Here is a 21,223-nt window from a genome sequence, read left to right on the forward strand (position 1 = left end):
CCTTCATCAAAGATCAGACTATCATGAAATTTTCAAATTTTGTTTGAGAATTATGGTGTTGGGGCGCCTGGGTGGCTCAGTGGGTTAAGCCTCTGCCTTTGGCCCAGGTCATGGTCTCAGGGTCCTGGGATCGAGCCCCTCATCAGGCTCTGTGCTCAGCAGGGAGCCTTCTTCCCCCTCTCTCTCTCTGCCTGCCTCTCTGCCTACTTGTGATCTCTCTCTCTCTGTCAAATAAATAAATAAAGTCTAAAAAAAAAAAGAGAGAATTACGGTGTTGCTGTTTTTTTCATTTTTAACTTAAGAACTGAGGAGAGTTTTTATGTCTTTATGTTATGATGACTTTTATAGACCCTTTGGGAGAAGAGAAATGTTGAATTAAATAACTTAAAAGAATAATATTGTAATAACACAGATTTTTATTTCACTTAGTGAATTTCAGATCCCGTCTGGTTTCAACTGTATGTAGCATATTGGCTTTTGAAGTCAGACTTCCTGGTCTCTGCCTCTGGCTTTGCTATTTCATGCTATGTGTCATCTAAGGCAAATCTACTCAATCTGGTGAATCTATTTCTCCTTTTGTAATATAAAGATAGAAACACTAGCTAGCTTTTGGGTAGGAGAAAATCACATGGAAAATTTATATACAGTACTTAACACAGTGCCTAAAACAACATAAAATTCAATAAATAGAAAATATTAATAGGTAGGTATGAACATAATGGCTTTAGAATTCAACCAGAGTCTACTACTCCTTTAGTTTCAGCCTCGAACTTTCAAGAAGGGCAAATCAATGAAGAATTCATGATACTCTGAGCACTGTGTGTTCAGAATATTGATAATGTAACAGCCCAAACGCTTCTTAGAAAAAGCTATAGGCATAGAAAAGATTTTGGAGTTGCTTTTATACATGCTTATATAAGATGTTTTAAAACGATGAAATAAAAACACCTAAGTTTTAAAAAGGGTGTTTGAACAAAAGAATGCCTTGTTATTATACTTTCTTTTTTTATGATACTTTACTTTCTAGATAATAATTCTAACATAGAAAGATTTGCTGACAATTAATTCTTACTTTCACAAAAATATTTGCTTTGCTGAATTTGCTGAGAATGTAATTGTATTTCTTTCTTAAGAATCCAATCACATCTCACTTGAAAATGGCTCTAAAGATTCTCTTACCATTCTATAGAGATGGTTCTGCACATAATGAAAGAGGAGTAGATATAAACTCAGAAATTATTTTATCTTGAAAGCCATTACATTTTTCCATTATGACAATTCTAGGTCAAAGACTTAAACACAAATTCTTATCAAGTGTGAAGGACACACAAAAACGTTATAAATCATGGATATACTTATATACATATAGACATGGTCTGCCTCTGAATATATGCCAAAAAAGTCTTGATTAAGCAATAAAAGAAACTTAAATCTGTGTAATTGTTTCAATGAGATTCAATACAAGTGGATGGTAAATTTAAAATAGAGCTCGCTCTGCTCTGTTCCGATCAGAGAGAAAAGCTTAACAACACAGTAGCAGTCTTACAGTGAGCAAGACATTATGACTAGCAGAGGGAACCAAACGTCCTGTTACTGAGTCAAACTCAAATGGAAAGAAGAAGCATTTTAGGAGTGTTCATCTAACACATGAGAGTACTAAAAAATTACTCTTCTATGTATGTCCAATTTTGACAAAATAATTAAAATTTTTAGTAATAGTAAAATTTGGTTTATTTTTTATTTGACCTTGAGTCCTAGCTTTTGAATTTTAATGGTATCTGGTATTCAGCTGCAGTCTTTCTTCCCCAATGAAAACTGATTCTAACATTAGATGCACAGATAAATGTGTACGAGAGGCATTTCTAAGATCTTACAGGTACTTCTGCAGCATCGTGAAGCTAAATGAAGTATGAAGGAAACATGACTGTGGGTTATATGAAGGGTGTAATTTTTCTGAATTCCTAGGAAATAATCTTCAGCTCAGAACATGCAGACTACACATTTTATAACTTCTATTTGTTAATCAATCACCAATAGTTATTGAACTCTTATGTTAACTTAAGCAGTAATTGTGTTAGACACAAAAGGGTATATAAAAGAAATACCAAATATTGCTTTGGAAACAAGAATTTTCTTTGTGCTTATACAGCAAAACAATGGTGTGCCTGAGGCAGTTTTGAAAGGCTTTGAGGAAAATGGGAAAAACAAAATTGGAATGTGGTATGTATGTAAAAAAATAAATAATCTAATTCCACTTCAGATATTCAGATACTGAGGAAATAACACACTTTTTCTCTGGAAGTTATAACTTTATCGTGACTGTTTAATTATTTGAAATGTATGGATAAATTGGAGGGATATTAAGCAATGTGTGGTTAAAAAAATTACAAACTCATATGATATTCACAGCCTAGCGAGAGATATGTAATGAATTTGCTGAAATTCTCTTCATACAGGATCATCAGAGAAAGAGGACTAATGAGATCAGACTTCTTTTAGAAGTAATGCCCAATAAAAAAGAACTGATTAAATATAAATAATATTGAATCCATAGCCCAAGTCTTACTAAAAAAAAAAAAAAAAGAAGATGGGCAGGTGATCCAATAACGTAACAGTTGAAGTAGGAAAACTGTAACTTAAAAATCTTAAAATAAACACATTTTTCAGTGTACAAATCCCTTTCCCCCATTATTTTGCTTTTATAGACTGAGCCATTATCTAAGTATTGGGACTACTCTGGACAACAGAAGGAAAGATTTATAAGAACCTTGACATTAAAACAAAGAGAACTAGAATTCCACTCCCAGAAATGGCTTCACTCAACATTGGAGAAAACGAAGATCCTTTAAGGAGTGCAGGGATCAGGGGTCTGCAAACTCCATAGGGAGCCAGATAGGAGATGGTTTGAAGGGTCCTGAGCTCACGTCTGCCTCTAGAGGGCAGAAGCGACATTAGGCAACACATGAGCGAATGGGTGTGCTTTCCAATAAAACTTTACTTATGGACGCTGAATATAACAATTTCCTAAATTTTTATGTGTCATAAAATGCGATTCTTCTGTGTCCCCCCGCCCCAAAACATTTAAAAAGGTGAAGGCCATTTTTAGCTCACAGAACTTGCAAAGCTAGATTTGCCCTGACCGAGATGGTGGAGATGGGTGGCCCAATGACGCTTTTCAAAACCTGGAAAACTTCTTCCCTGGGAGGAGAAGGAAAGGTTGGAAAGTCTAGATTTTGATACTGGAGCAGACATAACCTACATATGTCTCTTGGATGCTGCTAACTTTTGCCACCAACATGACTAAGCCCACTCTGACACATCCTAAACACAATCTGCTTCCGTTTTGCATTTGATCTGCAGTATCAATATCTTGAGGATTAACATATTACAAATGATTTTTATTCCAAGACTATCTACTGGGGACCCCTATATTACTGGATATTCGTTCTAGAAAATATGGAAATGCTTCAAAATATTCCATTTTGATTGTGGAAAGATCACTGAAGAGTCTATATGAGGAGCCCAATGTGTTATCTATTTCAAAAATGATATATGAGCTCTTTAAATTTTAAATCTCTCCCGATTCAAAGTAAATGAATCTAAGTTTATCTCAGACACCAATAATATTTGTGTTTGATCATTATGTAATTACTGAACCAACGGACTACTGCTGCTGAACTTAATGATTATTGTAGCAGTTTTCCTATTAAATGCAGATTGCACTGAAGAAATAGTCCTGGAAGTGACCAGTGTCCATCCTTAGAATTGACTAAATTAATCCAGTCTTTCCTGAACAGTCTATTTTCTATGTAGGCATAAACAGTCGAAGTGCATTGGGGACAGTGAGTCAGAACTGGGTAATTATCTCGTTATTTCCTGTTAAGTGTTAAGAAAAGCTTACTCATGATGCTGTTAACTTTGTAGTGGGGAAAAAAAAAAGAAAAAAACCCACACTTACATCCTTGGAATAGGAAATAGATTAGTCTCCCCTGCGGTGCTGCTGCTTCCTTCACTGTCCACGCTATACCCACTGCCAAAGCTGCTGCCCGAGGAGCCGGTGGACACGGAGCTTTCTGCAGGCCGGTGATTGGTAGGCTTTGCTGCATGGTGTGGGAAGAGTCAACACCACAGTCAATCAATGAAACTCTCCTCGATCTCCAAAGGCATCATTATACGTTTCTTCATTGACATGGATAATGAAACAGCTCTAGCAAGAACTTCACATTTCTTAATCTGCCTTTCATTTTCTTTTCCTTAACCAGTAAGGTGCTGTGGTAACACTAAGTACTTGATTATTTATTTTTTTTTGGACACAGAGGTAGAAAAACAACAACAACAACAACAAAAAAACCAAACAATTGTTTGAGTTAAGTAGTATGTAACCAGTCTATTACTATTGTCATTATTATTGGTTCTTTTTGTGGTTCCTTTGTACAGTCTCACAGTAAGGACAAGCAGATATGAATTTTGACTCTTTCATGGAGAAAGGAATTTAGAAAGACTTGGGTAGAGAGAAATAGTGGCATAAGGGAAAATTCCTTAATTATTTTTCATATTAACCAATAATGTGTTTTTCTCCTGAGAAGTGAAGATGCAAATTAGAACAGATAGTTTCAAGAAGTGCTTGAAGAATTCTGTGTTTGTTTGTATGTATTTCTAGCAATTCTTCCCAGCAGGTTTTTAAATTTGAAGACCTTTGTTTCCCCTTTGGCATTTCTTCATTTCTTATTGGGACTTGTTTCAATAATTCCTTACGTTTGATTTTTTTTTGGATAAAACAATCCATATTCCCATAGAAACATTATAATTCTGTGTTTTCTAATACAGTGGGAGAACAGTACAATATTGTTAGTGGGGTTACAGATCGGAGGAGATGGGGGGGTCTTTCGATGCAGAAGATGGAACAGAAAGCAAATATTTCCTCTTCTTTTTGTGGAGAGAAGCCTCTCTAGGCAAATTTTAAAAATTACTATTATGTCTTCTGCCCCATGGTCAGAATTTAAGAGCATGAGCTTCGTTCATACTGACAGGATTTGGAATCCTAGCTCATTCTGGAGTAGATCTAAACAGTCTCAGCTTCTGTATTTGCAAATAATGGGTTCCGATACGGAGACCTCCACTCATAACCGTGACCATGAGGAGTGAGATAAAGCAGGAGTTCAGTTACTTTCTCTTCCTCATCTTGTGATTCTGTCATACCCACAACCTTTTCTGCAGGGTTTTCCTGACAATCGCCGCTCCCTAGTGTCTTTGAGCATGCCTAGCCCCTGGTAATGAATTTTCCTTGATTTTCTTTCCAATTCTAGATATGTTCTAGGATACAAAAACACTTTGAGTCTCTCTCTACTATAAAATCACCTGTGTTCAATCAGGAGTTTCTTAAGCAGTTGGAGAGATTCACACTGTGGGTGAATCATTGATAGTCATTTAATGATTCTAAGATATCTATACTTTCCCTCAAGAGATGTACACAAACAAAATGACTCTTAATCTGGTGGCATTTTAATAAAATCCATACATCCAAATGAAGGGGAAAATACAAACATTGTGAGGGAAACCATTGAGGACAGGAAATCCACCATCAGGGTAATCAGGATCAAGTCTTGCAAAGGTTTTGGCTTTTCCCCAATTTCTACTTCTTTTAGGGACAACAGATTCTCTAAAGCCAACAGGAATTGTTACAATATCTTTTGCAGTGATAGCAAGATCACTTTCTCAGAACAGAGAAATAAGGAAGAAATGTCGGTCAATAACTTAACAGGTATTGGGACTGTTAAATTGGGACTAGCTATATAGAAAAAGGCTTGAAAATTGTTAAATAACGAGTCATCGATGAATTACCAGTAACCCATAGTAGATTTGAGGAGACAGAATGATAGTTAAAATGTTTGATATTTTCTATGTAAAAGAAACCCAGATGGTGTATATAGTGTTAACTTAAGGACTTTTTAAAAGAATAACTTAAAAACTATAAAGAAGATAGGATTATGATATAAATTATGAACATTAATAAAGTAAATTAAACTGTATGATCATAATGAGTCAGATTAGTCAACTAGTTGTAAACAAAGGAAAGCTACCACACTTTTGAATTGGCATTTTTTGATAGTCATTTAATGATTCTAAGATATCTATACTTTTCTAAGGTATCTGCCACACTTTTTGATTGTAATCCAATCAACACTATCATTAATATTTTTCAAGATAATATTGAATGAAACACTTTAATACCATCAACTGGAAAATCTCAATATACTATTTTCAAAAACAAGCTTTATTTAATATACACTAATTTTTAAATCAATTTACTTTTACTAGATTAAAACAATTTTCAGCCAAAAGCAATGTCACAATGCATCAAAATAGCTATTATAGCAGAGCCATCCTATTTAAATTTCAAAATACTCAATCTTTTTGTTGTGAACTTTGATTTTACCTGATGCAATTTCTAGTTCTATTCCTCTTGGGAAATTTGAGATGAGTACAGAATATAAAATAATATAACAAGAAGAAAGGAACATGGCTAGAAATAAATTTAAGGAGAGTTTTTCATCTTGAGTAGGTGAATAGATATCTCCTTTGGAAAGCCTGTACAAGTGCTGTAGATTTAAATGCAAACAAATAATAATTTATAAGAAATAGGAAAAGAAAGAAAACCAAATCTAGAGACCATACGCATATACTGGATTAAGTCTAAGTCTACCTAACATATTTAGAAAACAAAATTATGTGTAAGTCTGAGTCTAAAGAAACTTCGGGCAGTTAGAAGTTAGGTGAACAATTCATATTAATCAAGATGTTGGGCATCATCTTCCCAAAACATCTGGTACTTGACTGATTCCCCCCCCCACTAATCTGGTGTGGAAGTGTAGTGTACAGAGAGCCTGATGTCTGGTAGTTTCTAAAAGTGAATTCAATTAAAAATGTAGAAGAGAGGGGGCGCCTGTGTGGCTCAGTGGGTTAAAGCCTCTGCCTTCCGCTCAGGTCATGATCCCAGGGTCCTGGGATCAAGCCCTGCATTGGGCTCTCTGCTCAGTAGGGAGCCTACTTCCCCTTTTCTCTCTGTCTGCCTCTCTGCCTACTTGTGATCTCTATCAAAAAAATAAACAAAATCTTAAAAAAATGTAGAGGAGAATTTTGTTTTTTACTGGGCTATCTACATAGCATAAAATGCAATTAAACATACAGAAATGCAGAGGTTTTGAGAAACTGGAACTTGGGAAAAACCCAAGTATTTTAATAGTTCTTTATCAGACAGTTGAAACCATGCACATATTTACTAATTTCTTTCTCTTGAACAGTCTCCAAATAAGAAATATCAATTCTCTCATATTGAGCTAAACCTCCGTTATCTTCAACACGTTAATGAATAAAGCGCTTTTACAACCGGACATCAGAGCCTGGGTCTCAATGAAATTTTGAGACATCTCACGGTTTTGGTCACATTCTTTAGTTTGCCTAAGTCCTTAACCATCTGCTTCATTCCAAATGTATCTCCGGTCATTCTCCTTTGTACCCTTTGCATGGAAGCCCACTTAGACCCCCTCATGCTGGCTCCCTTTGGCTTTTCTTTTTTTTTTTTTTTCCTTCCTGAGCTGTAACTGGGCCCGTTCTGATTTTGTTACGCCTTTCTCTGCCCCTGTCACTTTCTCATATCGGAACTCTACTTTTCCACAAAGGCCCAGTTTGGACTGTACCTGCTTTGTGTATTTTCCTCCTCTTGCCCCTCAGAAGCAAACTCTTCTATACCCGTACTCTCCTAGCACAAGATCACAGGCCTGTTCCTGGCAATGACCACTTTCTGTTCTTGGCTCTGGTTGTCACATTCATGCTGCCGTTGGAAGCCGAGCCTGTGTTTTCGCCATGGTAGCTTTCTCAAAAGCTTACCGTGGAACTATGCTGAAGCAATATTTCATGAAATAATAATAAAATTAATAAGTCTTTCCTTTAACCACACAACTCAGACATCCAAATAATTTAGTAGATATTTTACTTTTTATCCGGCTGTGTGTATTATGCAAATCAGAAATCTCTCATTAACATCACCTGATGTGGGAGGGGTTTTTTTACTCCATGTTTTGTCAAGGAAACTGGGGGCAATGTGATTTCTTATTTTTTTTTTTTGATAGCTTTAAAAACAAAGATGCAACTTTAATCTGTCGTACTGTAGAGAAAAATGTGATCGTTCAACTAGATGTTTTCTTTTTCCAATCCCTCCAAAACCAGTTTAATTGAAAGGAATATTTAATGGTAACACACTCAACATGGGAGTACATAGTTTTGTGAATTAAAAAATCATAACAGACCATGGATATTTTATATATACACTCAAATCGGAATGACAGTGAGATATAATATGTATAGTCACACTCTAAGGTAGAAGAAGATGATGTTCTTACAGACATCGGTATTTGTGGGGGTTCCAAATCTGGATATACAGGCAACTGGTGAACTCCGATTTATATTTAAATGTAAATAATATTTAAAAATAATATATTTTAAAATAGTATTTTAAAACATTAATACTAAATATGATTTTCCATAGTCTTATGATTCCAGATTAATAATATAAAACTGTTCTAACTTTATTCTCTTTTAATCAGTTTCGGAGATCATGGACCTATTATGCTTGAATATATCAAGTGCCTGTGTACCGCACATGAGAAGTGTTTCTTTTTTGAGGAATTGAGGTTTACTTAATAATAAAATGCATTTTGGAAGCCTACATTTTTGTGTCTACTTTCTTTTTAAATTCCTATTTGTACTAGCAAGTACCAACTAGGAGAAAGAATGTATCTCATTAATATCTGATGAAAGAAGCCCACTCCCATAGAGAGGGTTCCTTTACCCTAGAGGAATAAATCCTGGAGTGTTAAATCATTTCCGTCCTCAATTATCGAGGGGGCATTCCAAGTAAACACATTTTACCTTCTGTGAGGCAATTCAATCTGTTTTAAATTATTTTTTGACCTCTTTATTTTCTTTAGATACAAGATGGTTAGACATCATTTTGTTTTATTACTCCACTGTGGCTAACCTTAATTAAACCTGGTAGTGTCTTTTTGACTGCACATCTGTTTTCAATTTGTTGGCTCTGTTGGTCCCCCACCCCACCCCCAGCATACTTAAAAATGCAGAACTATCACTGTACCTACCACACGATGGCAGCACTGGGCTCACAGTCCGTGGAACAAAACAGTAGATTTGACTTTCTATTAATTGAGGAACCATGGAAATAAAAAGCTGGTAAGGACTCTAGAGATAGCCTGCTCCAGAACCATCATTTCATCTATAGAAAAACTAAGCCCTGGAAAGATTAATGATTTGTTCTGAGCCACACACTAATTAAGGGGAGAAAGAAAAGAACAACTAAAAAGTGCTAATTCACTTTTCTATCGCATCCAGTTGTTTCAAAGTAAGATTGTGAGGTCTCTGCCTACCTCAGAATTCCAGGCTTGGGAATGCAGGACACAGACTTGCTGCCTGTGATGTTCTGTCACGGGTTTAAATCCTTGGAACAGCTCGAAGATATAGTCAAATATTTTAGGAATAATTTATAATGTTGATAGTCCACCCAAATTACTTGGTTGATATAGTATTATTATCTTCATAGATCAAAATTAAGTTAGCCAATAATTATTTTATTTCAATAGCTTAATAATGGAACTGAAGGAACTATTTTCAATATTATGTATTTATAGCGTGTGTGTGTGTGTGTGTGTGTGTATACATACATATACACACACACATTTTTTTCTTTTGCTAGCTTTAACTTAGCTGGACATTACTTTGGTGACCTTTTCTACTTTCTCCCCATTGCCTATCTTTCACTCTATCTATTCTTATTGCTGTTGTTTCTCTGGTTGTTATCTTTACAAATGAGATTTTGCAGTTTTAACTCATTTGTTGATGGCTTTGAATGTGAACCTGAAAAGGTCACATTCTAAGGTCCATTGTTACCAGCATTATTTGGTAGGTTTTCCCTTGAATTAGGTCCAAAGGTCCAATCACATTTTTTTTTATGCTCCCTGTGACAGTTTAGTGGTATTAAAATGAAAAAGGACTTTAGAAATTTAACATTTTAAAAATATTACTTCAGAATATTCATTGTCTGATTTGGAAAAATTCTAAAGAAACCGGCCCCAAACAAAATGGCATGGGTAGTTTCAATACAGCTACTTGGAGGAGTTTCCACATACTTCTAAATTACAAGTTTTTACAAATGAAAGTATTGAAACAGCTCAGACTTCTATGTCATTTCTTTAAAATGGCACATTACTGGTGAATATATATATATATATATATAATCTTGCAAAGTTATAACATACCTTGAGAAATGGAATGTGACAGTGTCTTTTTTTCTTACAAAAATCAAAATATGTCCCGTAAGACATTCCCTATTCACACAGTGGCTTCTCTCAGAGAGGAGGAGGTATGACACCTCTTATTTGCTACAACCCAGGAAAGATAGTAAAGCTTAGTCATGCTCAGACTCTTCCTTCTCCATCCACACACGCCCTAGGACTGAATCTCCAAGACGTTTTCAATACTCAATTCAATCTGTTTTTATCTAATGCTATCAGTAATTTGAAGTATTTCCCATACTCACTAATCATACATTTTCTAGTTTGTAGATAATGGGACTAATGATCACTTCCAGGAACAGAAATAATAATAGATAACTTTAGGATAAGAGGTGTTTGGAAGTGAGAGTAAAATTAAATAATAAGTGGACAGGATTTTTTTCTTACATAAATGTATGTGATAACTCAGCATGCTACGGTTCTTATATTTTTGCTAGAATGCTGCCTTTAAAGTGTATCTCCCTTTTTTAAGGTTTTTAGTTCAGAACTAGTTTTCAAAGAAGTAAATAAAATATTTAAACATTTAATATTTAAGTATACTAAATAAACTCAAAGTAATGTTTTAATACTTAAAATATCTAAAATGAAATACAATTTAACTGGAAACCAAAATTTTCTAGTAACTAATGGAAAAAAGCTCAATTAAGATATCATAAAGGAAAAATTTTTAAAAATCATTTTATCTTTAATAGATTTAGACTATAATTCTCACTGTGTTCAAAGAGATAGAGTTAACAAGGAATTTATTCAGTACCAAGTTTTGGTTTTGTGCTAAAATACGCTAACATAATTGTTACAACACAATAAAGATTTTATCTTTAAAAGATTAATAGGGAGAATCATATTTGGAAAAAAATGCAAGATTTGAATTAAGTTGTCAAGAGCAAGTCTTACTTTTTCAATATTCATTTAATTCTACTTTGACAAGTATTCTCTCGCAGTTTGCTTGCAAAACATGCAAGACTGAGTGGAAAGTAATTTAAAAATAATCAGTTTTTAAAAGTGTTCTTACATAATCCTGAAATTGCTAACTTAGATCAAGGACATGTAGCTAACAAGGATGTTCTCCTTAAATGGAATCCAAATAGTTTGATTTATATAAACATTTTGCCCAAAGCAGACTGACTTATATGGGTAACATTATAACAAACACTATTATTGTTCATATCATTCAAATGTAGTTAGTGGCCACAGAATAAAGAAGAGTTTGGATATTATTTGCTCAATGTATGTTCCATTCTATGGTACCTTACCTCTCTAGTTAATCTCATGAATCTCTACTTTCTCTGAATAGATAATTTTCAAATACTTCCTCTCCTCCTGTAGGTGGTTATATCTCAGAGGACTGTAAAAGTTATTAGTGAGAACCAGAGCTAGGACAAATAAAAATATATTTAATTATATTTCCAGATATTTCTCAACATGAGGATATTTGCATACAAATTTAAGATGATGACTATGTGTTTTTTCTTTTTCAATCTCAGTAGAGCAAAACTTACACTTTTCCCATTCTTCCTAATTCTTCCCAGGTATCTGATTGGTTATTCAATAAATATTACTAGATGGGAGATTTTCGGGGGTGGTTATTCTCATCTGTTTTGTTCACTGCAGGGTCACTAACTCTTTTAAGAGGTTCTGGAACATAATATTCATTCAAAAAATGCATATATGAATATGAATAAATGATAAGCAACTAATATATATAATTCAGATAGTATTGTCCACAAATGATATTTTCAGAATTCCCTTTTAGCTTTAATTACTTAAAAGCACATTAAATTGTTACTTGAAAATTAAAAACCAAGAATTAGGTAAGAGGCTGAAAAATTGAATGAATCAGAGTGATGATCTTCAGTTTCTCTTACACCAACAAAATTAATTTGAAATATATGAGACTGGTAATATAGATACTACAATAGAAGATAAAAGGAAACTATTTATAACTAGTTTTTCCAACAAGCCTTATCTTTAAGATAAGGATGCAAATAAAATTTATTCTATCTTTATAATACTCCCTCTCTGCTTTAGGTTCAAAGCAGCTTGATGAAAGCTGATTAAGCAATTTTCCACTCAAATTTTGAAAATAGTAAGTAATATATATGGAGATACAGTCATCATTTGACCTAAGTCAAGCCTAATAAAATAGTTTAAATATTAAATGAAAAATTGTCATTTGTCAATCTTTGTAATTATAAATTATCATTAGATGAGAAAGGAAATAAGGGATTCTGGAATACAATATAAGAGAAAAAAAGCACAGAAAATTTAGAGGCAAATATGACCATTAGATCCTGCAAAATACCTCCAGTTACCCACTGTCTTTGGCTACTGGAAAGATTATGACTGTGCATTCATATAGATTAATGACTCTTAAATATTTTGATCTCAAGACTGCTTTTACATTCTTAAAAAATATTGAATTCCCCAGAGAATTTTATTTTCTGTGAGTTCTATCAATATTTATCTTACTCAAAAGAAGAAAAATTTAGAATAAGCGACCAGTAAGCACGTATTCCATTAGCCTTCAAAGCAATGATGTCATAACATCTCATGTAAATGCAGGAAACCCTACTGTACATGAGAAAGAATGAGAGAGGAAAAAGCAAATTACACTTAATATTCTTGTATTTGACCTTGTCAACTCTGAAAGGGACCTTGGGACACACTTTGAGAATTACTACTCTAGATCTACTTTAATAGAAATGAAGAATTAACTATGAAAATAGAAGAGCTCAATTAACCTCAGCTATTTTGAACAGCCATCTTAAACCACTATACATGATAATTATTCTATTGTGCCTTTCACTTTTTATTTTATGCTTGTCATGAAAAATATTCATCTGTTAGAATTTCTCAAAAAGATTTATTATTATTAATATTATTCTTATTAACCTCTCTAGTTTTGAAACTTGTTCCATCCAGAACTTCACAACTCTACAAAACAAAAGGTCTGATATAAAAATGATATGTACCAAAAAATTATGCTTGTCTATTCTACTCTTGCTTTAGAAAATTACTTTATTGTTTGCAGAAACCCATGACAAATAATGAGATTTGGCAGGCATAAAATAACACACATTCTTCCAAAAAGGGGTTTTCCCTACATGAAGTTGTTAATTTGTTGGTACCTCAAATGTTGGATGAAGCCAAATTAGTGATTCAATAGTTATTTACATTATGAAATGTCATCAGCAATGAGAATGCTCTTTAACAAAATAAAGCATGTAATAAATCCATATGGAAAGAAGTTTCAATTATGTAGTGTAAAAAAGTCCATTTCTTATGTCTTTTTATATAGATTCCAAATTCATTTTATATAGTCAAGTAAAATTATAATGTGACCTACAGAACTTCAAATAATGTAGTTTTCAATCTGAAATATGTTTAGGAAGAAAAGTGGATTTTGTTCTTGTACTCTTTTGAGAACAAATATAGCAGAAATTTTAATCCACTGTTTTGCTTATAAGTTTAAAAAAAGGATCCCATGTTCCTGACTTTTATGAAGATTTTTTAAAAAAAGATTTTATTTATTTAGTTATTTGACAGAAAGAGAGAGATCACAAGTAGGCAGAGAGGCAGGCAGAGAGAGAGGGGAAAGCCATCTCCCTGCCGAGCAGAGACCTGAGATCATGATCCCAGGACCCTGAGATCATGACCTGAGCTGAGTGACTGAGCCACTCAGGGGCCCCTCAAGCTTTTCTTCTTAAAAATTTATGTTTTTGTTTGATTTATAATATCAGTATTTTGATTAGATACAGCATCTTAAAATACATTGAGTTATAAAGCTATGATTGTCCATATTATTCCTATTCATATATCTTAAGAAAAACCCAAGACCCCAATCAAAATTCTGCATTTCTGATATAATATGTTCCCATTTATTTTTTTATTTTTAAATGTTCCCATTTAAAATCAGCAAGTTTTTTTTTTTTTTGCTCCTCAACAATTAATTATATATTTATACATTCAACACAGTAATAAAATAAAAAGAAAAAAGAACATTTTCAGAGTCTGGCTCAGTACACATGAAGATTCCTTTCATCCTAACCCACTAAGCCCCCTTTCTCCCTGACCCCCTCCCCCTCCCCGACTATCTCGCATAAGGCAGAATGGGTGAAGTATCATGGTCTTACATAATGTAGTACATGCAGATGGGAAGTGGGAAAAAAAATCAAGTAATTCACGGACAGTTAGATATCTGGACTTAGACAAATCTGTTAAGTAGCCCAATGGTGCCTTGCCATTCCTCTGCCTCTCCTTCAGTAGTGTTCCCCCCAGTTCCATGATCCCTCCTACCCAGGTGAACGCATTCCCAGCCCCATGCTCATATTGTGCGCTCTGTCCAGGGTCCCACACCGTGTCCCCATCAGACTTCTCATGCTCCAAGCTTCTCATTTATTTCCTCCACCAGCATTTACTTGCCTATCTCATTTCCCCAGGGTCCTACTCCCTAGTGGTAATTTGATAAAGTAACTTTTTTTGAAAATAATTTCTTCAAGCCCAAATAATTTGCATTTTAAAAATTAAGTTGAACATGGTGAAAGCTATGTCATAAACAGCATTGAAGGGACTTTGGCATGTTAAAATTAGCTCATGTCTTCACAGTCACATCCAATTATACAGGCCCATAGCTAGATTGTTTGACCAAGGTACGGCCCTACTGAGGTACGCCCATTGGTCTTGTTGGTCATGTCACATGAAATGAACATATAAATCCCCAGTGTGAAGCAGACATGTGCACGGCTTGGTGCAGACCCACAGCTATTACTGAAAAAGAACAAAGTTCCTAAAGGCCAGTGGATTCACCTTTGCGGATAAACGTCCATAAACGAGACACAGTGTCACATGGTCAGAGCTATACATTTACTCTCTGTGACTTTGCATGGATGGCAGAGATATTCCTGGCAATAAATGACTGAAGAAAGATTTGAAAATGCATCATAATTCTAAGAGAATATGGAAACTCTTAAAAAAAAAACTTCAGAAGAGCATTTTGATCTTCACAGACAACAAAGAAAACCCTCACCCCCAGGAAAAACAAGCAGAGAACTCTGAAAGCTGAAACTATCCCATTGGAGTCTCTCAGATTTTGCTGGATGTTTGCTCTTTTCAGATCATTACAGGTTAAATTTTGTTTTCAGTTTCAACTACCCAAATTTTTATTTTTGTGTTTTTACATGAACACGCTGAAATGAGGAACGCAAATCTGTTTTTATTAACCTCTTACATACGTGACGGAAGACTTCACCTCCAAATGAACTCACTTTGACTTGTCTTCTGATTTCTCCTTTTGAACCCTGTCCTTCCCAGAAACAGAGAATGCTAAATTCTTTCTGACCAAAAGTGACCATCTACTTCTGGTCAGAAGAGAATGGGACACAGATTAGCTATCGTCCTTCGTCATTGACAGTACCCTCTACTCCCGAAGTGCACCCCACTTCCCAGCCCAGCCACCCCCTACCACTCGCCCAAGAGAGCAGCCCCCACGGCGTGATGGCTTAGTAAGAGTTCACCACGACAACCTGCAGATAGGAAACGCTTGTGTGACAGGGGCTGAAAATGAGCCTTATTGAAAGCAGAGTTTCCAGCAGTGGTCTGTCGAAATAGCTTCAGACTTTTCTCCTACAACTCGGCCCCTCCAAGGAATGCTTAATCATAATTTCCTCACACAACTTACTCAATGGTTCACCTGCTCGCCTATCCTCTCCAACCCGTTCCGGTGGCTCTTATCTCATTTCCCAGAGTGGAGGGACATTTCTCCTCAGCCTCTATTACTGTTCCTTATTTTAAAATTCACGTAAAGTCTTAGTATCAAACAAGAATAACTCAGGAATTTCAAAATGCACTTAAAGGTAAAACAGTGGTTGTCAACTAGGTTAATTTTTAAGGTTTAAAATATGCTTCAATTTGTTTCAGTTTGAATATGGTTTTAAAAAAAAAAAAAACTATTTTATAAACTCTCCTCTCTGGTTGCTGTCACTTTCTGAAATGGCAGAGCCTCTGTTCAGCCAAAACAACTGGCTTGGAAAAAAAAAAAAAAAAACCCATTTCTAGGGATTTCTAAATACAAAAGAGTTGTTTAGGCATTAGGATTATCTGGCACAATCTGTCTAATCTTTCTCTTCGGGGTTCCTAGAGTATAACTAAACCCCGGAGAGGAGAGAAAGTTCTTTCTGGCTCACTCCCTAATTCTTGCTTAACCCATATTTTATGCCACTTCAGGCAAAAATCTGCTGAGAAGTTCACCAAAAAAAAAAAAAAAAAAAAATTGAAAGGCTCTTTAGGGACAATTTTGTCACCCTTGATAGAAATGACTACAGATGTACACACGGTCTCTACAGACTCTGCTTACTGCCACACTGGGCTCATGCATGAGAGGGTTTTATTTCCTCGCTTCGTGGCAGCTTAATTTTCAGCCTTCAGAAAAAAGGATCATGTAGGGAGAGCAAGTCTAAATTGTATTCTGCCATCATTTCTAGCAACCTCTAATCATTTGTAAGAACTTAAGTGATAAATAACAAGTATGTAAATGACAACTGTTTTTACTGGAATCAGAAGAGTTTGATTTCAGAGGAGCCAATGTTATTTAAGAAACAAAGGTGTAGGCCTAGGAACAAGGGTCGTGTTGCTGATTCTAGACATTTCTGTGTATTCTCTCCATCATCCCAGCCCACTCTCTGATCCCTCAGAAAACAACTATAAGAATATCTGCCATGAATACCTCCTCTACCATGTGTGGTAAAATGAGAAGATGGGTGACAGAACACTCAGTACAACGTGAAGGACCGTTCAAATGGAGGGCAATATCATTGGAGTGCAAACGGGACTGTATGAACTCCATCGTGAGGCTTGAAATGGAAGGCTTTGATCTAAATACTTAAAATTGATAAGAACACTTACTTATGCAGTTAGTGAACGGGACCTTGTTGGCTCTTCGTATGCTTCAATCTCATACCAATTTTTCTACTATAACTGAATTCTACATCATTTTATATAAATTCAATCCTATAGCATGTTTACCCTTCATTGGTAATATGCATGGTTGAATTACATTCTTGGTACATTTACGGCAGCAGGGAAATAAATATGTTTTAGAAAATGGCATTTTATCATCACTACCAAATTAAACAAGAAAGCAGGCTATGTTATCTTGATTATTTTGATAAAGAATGGCCTTCAGGATTCAGTCACAGCACCTTAAATGGATGAGATTATTCATTACAGCGTTATGCAAAGAAAAGGAATTAAACATATTGTGCTACAAATTTTAAGAACTGCATCTAGAAAAAACATTAGACAAAATATTATATAGTAATTCCAAAATCATGATAATTTAAAATAGAGTGAGATAGGGAAGCATTTCACTACTGTGACATCATTACGGAATACTTAAAGAAAATGAGTGGCTGTAAGAAACCAACTGAACTTAATGGAAGAAAAGGTAAGAGGTGAGAATTTAAGTACTTTTGGAAAGTACCAGTAAGCTAATTAGAAAAGGCAATCTGTGCACAGGGGATAATTACCCAGCTAATTCAGAAAACATCACTGTGCTTTAGGCCACATACATCTTTCACTTCTCCTAAATATCTGATTCATTGGGACAAGAACATATTAAAAATGGTAGTTTTTGGAGAATAAAGAGAAAGACAATAGAAAAGTATAAGGCTTGACTTTAATTTGCAGACAAGTAGAGAATCACAAAATCAGGTATTTTAGGGCTGGGGGGGACTTCAGGTGGGGCACTGCTGTCCTATTTTTTTTAAACACTTTATTTTATAAATGTTTTTGAATTAAATTTGAAGATAATTTTATGATCACCTTCATTTGATTCCTGTTACTGGCGGTGATACTTTCTTGGGGAAAATGCTGGGAGTGTTGGGGTCTAGTTAGGGATGGATACAAACTTGCTTTCCTTTCTGAACCCAGCTACGTAATCTAGTTTAGATATATCTCCAAAGCCAGGGCTCAGGGAATTTGTCTTCCTCTATCCAGGAACCTGAGAAGACTGTGGAGTAGATCAGATGTGGGGGCCAGAAACAGCGGGAGTTTTGCCTAGAAGAGCCCAACCCCATTACTTACTCACGTGTTTATGTACGCTTGGTGCTTTCATTTGGTAATGATTTTTCCATCTAGCTAATGATGTTTCAACATAAAACTTTGTTCCACTCCCCAAATGTTCTATCATTGGAGGTCTCACTAGCAACAGAACAGTAACTAGCAATACTCTATTGCAAGGAATCAAATGAGAAAGCAAAAACTGACACACTCATTTTAAGCTACATTATATAACAATGGCTCAGAACCCAGTAGTTTATGAATGAAATAAAGATACTTTATTTATTACACAGGCACTTGGATATTCACATGCCCAACACATCTGATACACTTAACAACTATGGAAACATGAGTGGAAAATGTCTGTTTGTAGGATCAAGAGAGAACTTTTCACCATGTAAAGGTGAATTAGTGCATTAACAATTTTCCCCTTACTTTCCTCTAAGAATTTCCAAAATCCACTGAAGTTTCAAAAAGTTACACTTGAAATAATATGCGACAAAAACTGATCTACATTCCAACTGGTATGCTAATTCGAATTTTGAGCAGTTTAAACTTTTATCACAATGCAACATATTTATAGTCATGCTTGAACAGATTAGGTTAGTAGCATGCATTCCATTCTGCAATATGAATATTGTTAATCTATTTCCCAACAGAAGTCAAAAGATGCCCAGTGCATAGAAAAATACAAATCACTGTAGTCAATATATTATGGGACTGATTTGGGGACTTACACGGTGATGATGAAAGTCCTGAAATGCCATGCCCACAAAAGCACATTAAAAAGGAGATAAACATATTTTATCAGACAATCTCTAAAAAATTAAAAGATGAGGGCTTTAAATGTGGGGGATGTTCTTGGCTGTGTGCTTTGCATAGCGCCTTTCTGCTCACCTCCTTCTGGCTTGATTGGTCCATCAGACACCACCTTCCTGAGGGCTAGCTGGCTTTGGTCTTGGTTGCCATTGGCTGGTGGAGGCAGATTATCAGACTGAGTTCTTTGAATGGGGAGGACGCCTGCTATGCTGTGTCTGTGCTGCTTCCTGGCATGATTATTCTGACCGCTTTTATGTGCTGCTGTGGCAGTGTGGGTGAAATGGAAACCCAGAGTATGTATCCTCAGATGGAACCAGCTTCAATGTTACTCATGCAAACAGAAGTGATCTTTTGCTCGATCCCAGGAAGTTGTGTTCTCAAAGGCCAAAATGACACCACATGCACAGCACTAGAGGGGTTAAAACTGGCTGTTTCTCAGGAAATGAAGACTTGGGGAGATGGGGCTAACATCAATCTCTCTCCGTGATCTGGCTGACGCTGCTTGGAAGTGAAACGGCAGCTCCGTTTGTCAGATCTCTGCACTTGTTCGGTTTTTGCGTATCGACTGACTAAGTTTTTGCAAACTCAACGAAAAAACAGCAGTTAAGTTGGGTGAGCGGTTACTCTTTGATTAGCATCTTGACTGTGTAAGGATTTCCAATGGTTAGAAAAGGAAATAACCTAGAAATTCTCTGATATCATATACAAAGTGTGATCCAAGAGAATGGACCCGACTGTGTTCCTGAATGAGGTGACACTGCCTCATCACATGTCTATACATCTATTAATATTATGTACTTTTTGGAAAATATAAGACTTGATTTTCTTCACAGATGTGTTTCCCAAAAGACTAGAAAGTTTCCCACATGGAAAGCTACAACATTTCACATGCATAATTCATTGAGGTTTTTAAGCTGGAAATGGCTTTCCCCCTCCCGCTCGGCTCGAGAACTCGACTGTTGGTCGCATTTCTCTTCTGCCCAACAATTTCTGAGTGTTTTCGGATGCGAGAATCTCATCTCTAATCAGCTCTAAATGCTTGTGTGTGTGCTTTTTTTTTTTTTTTTCTTTTTTTCTTTTGGTGTAATGCCTGGAAAACTGGCAGCCACTTGTGCTTATAATTCCTGGATTCTCAAGGATATTTCAGTGCACACGAAAAGGACACACAACATTGCTTTGCCTGCAAACATCACAGACACAGCTACCAAATACTATGAGCCAGGTTGGATGGATGGTGGAGACAGAGGGGAAACAGCCAGTTTTACTGCAGTCCACGTACATAAAGAAATGGAAAAAAAAAAAAAAGAAATCTAAATAAGAAAGAGCGGATTGATGTCTTGGTACTGTTCTCACATGGACAGAGGGACAGAGGACAGAGGGAGCAGGGTCTGCCAAAACACGGAAAGCGAACAGGGAAGGACAGCAGGAGAGAGAGAGGCAACAGATGAACAGGAAGCTGCCATGCTGAGGAATTTATTTGCGTCTTTTACTTGGTTGCAGGCGGAGCTGCTGCACCGCGGCTTCGGCAGCGGCTATGGCAGCCCCAGCATCTTCCAGGTGGCTCTGGGTGACGCTGGTTTTGCTCTGACTGCGCGACGGTCCGTGAGAGCGCAGGTGGCCTTCGGAGGAGGATTTCGAGCTACCGGGACTACTGTGGGATTTCTCAATGGTGGGAACCTGCATGTCTGGTTACAAGAGGGTGAGACGTGAGTTAACAGTGCTCCAGCGTTCCTCCTGTCAAGCTTGGTCTCACACAATTTGAAACTGTCTAAGATTTATGTTAATTCGGTTTCCTTTCGGGCTCATTTATGCAACTGCTCGCCACTCCGTAATGTGATTAAACATTCGGGAAACAGTTTTTGGGAGGAAAGTCAAAAGGATAATCATGGTGAGAAGAGATAAATCTGAGAAGAGGACAGACATCTCACCAGCCTCATGGAAATGCGTATGTTAGCTTTCAGTTTCTCCAAGCCACCGCTAATTCT

General features: G+C 35.9%; 1 protein-coding gene across 5 annotated transcripts in view; it reads right to left on the reverse strand.

Annotated features, from left to right (window-relative positions):
* The window catches only part of PCLO (piccolo presynaptic cytomatrix protein), a 530,926-nt gene that overhangs the window by 40,586 nt on the left and 469,117 nt on the right, over nt 1-21,223 (reverse strand). For 4 of the 5 annotated variants that reach the window (XM_044245920.1, XM_044245919.1, XM_044245917.1 and 1 more), the window contains exons 20-21: nt 20,729-20,923; nt 3,959-4,100 (exon numbers count right to left, since the gene is read on the reverse strand). In XM_044245920.1, coding sequence (XP_044101855.1) covers nt 3,959-4,100; nt 20,729-20,923 — 337 coding nt within the window. Of the gene's footprint in view, nt 1-3,958; nt 4,101-18,674; nt 20,924-21,223 lie in introns of those variants that run through there. The other variant, XM_044245921.1, reaches the window with a different exon arrangement.

The sequence above is a fragment of the Neovison vison genome, chromosome 4, assembly GCF_020171115.1.
Source record: "Neovison vison isolate M4711 chromosome 4, ASM_NN_V1, whole genome shotgun sequence".
Taxonomy (NCBI): Eukaryota; Metazoa; Chordata; class Mammalia; order Carnivora; family Mustelidae; genus Neogale; species Neogale vison.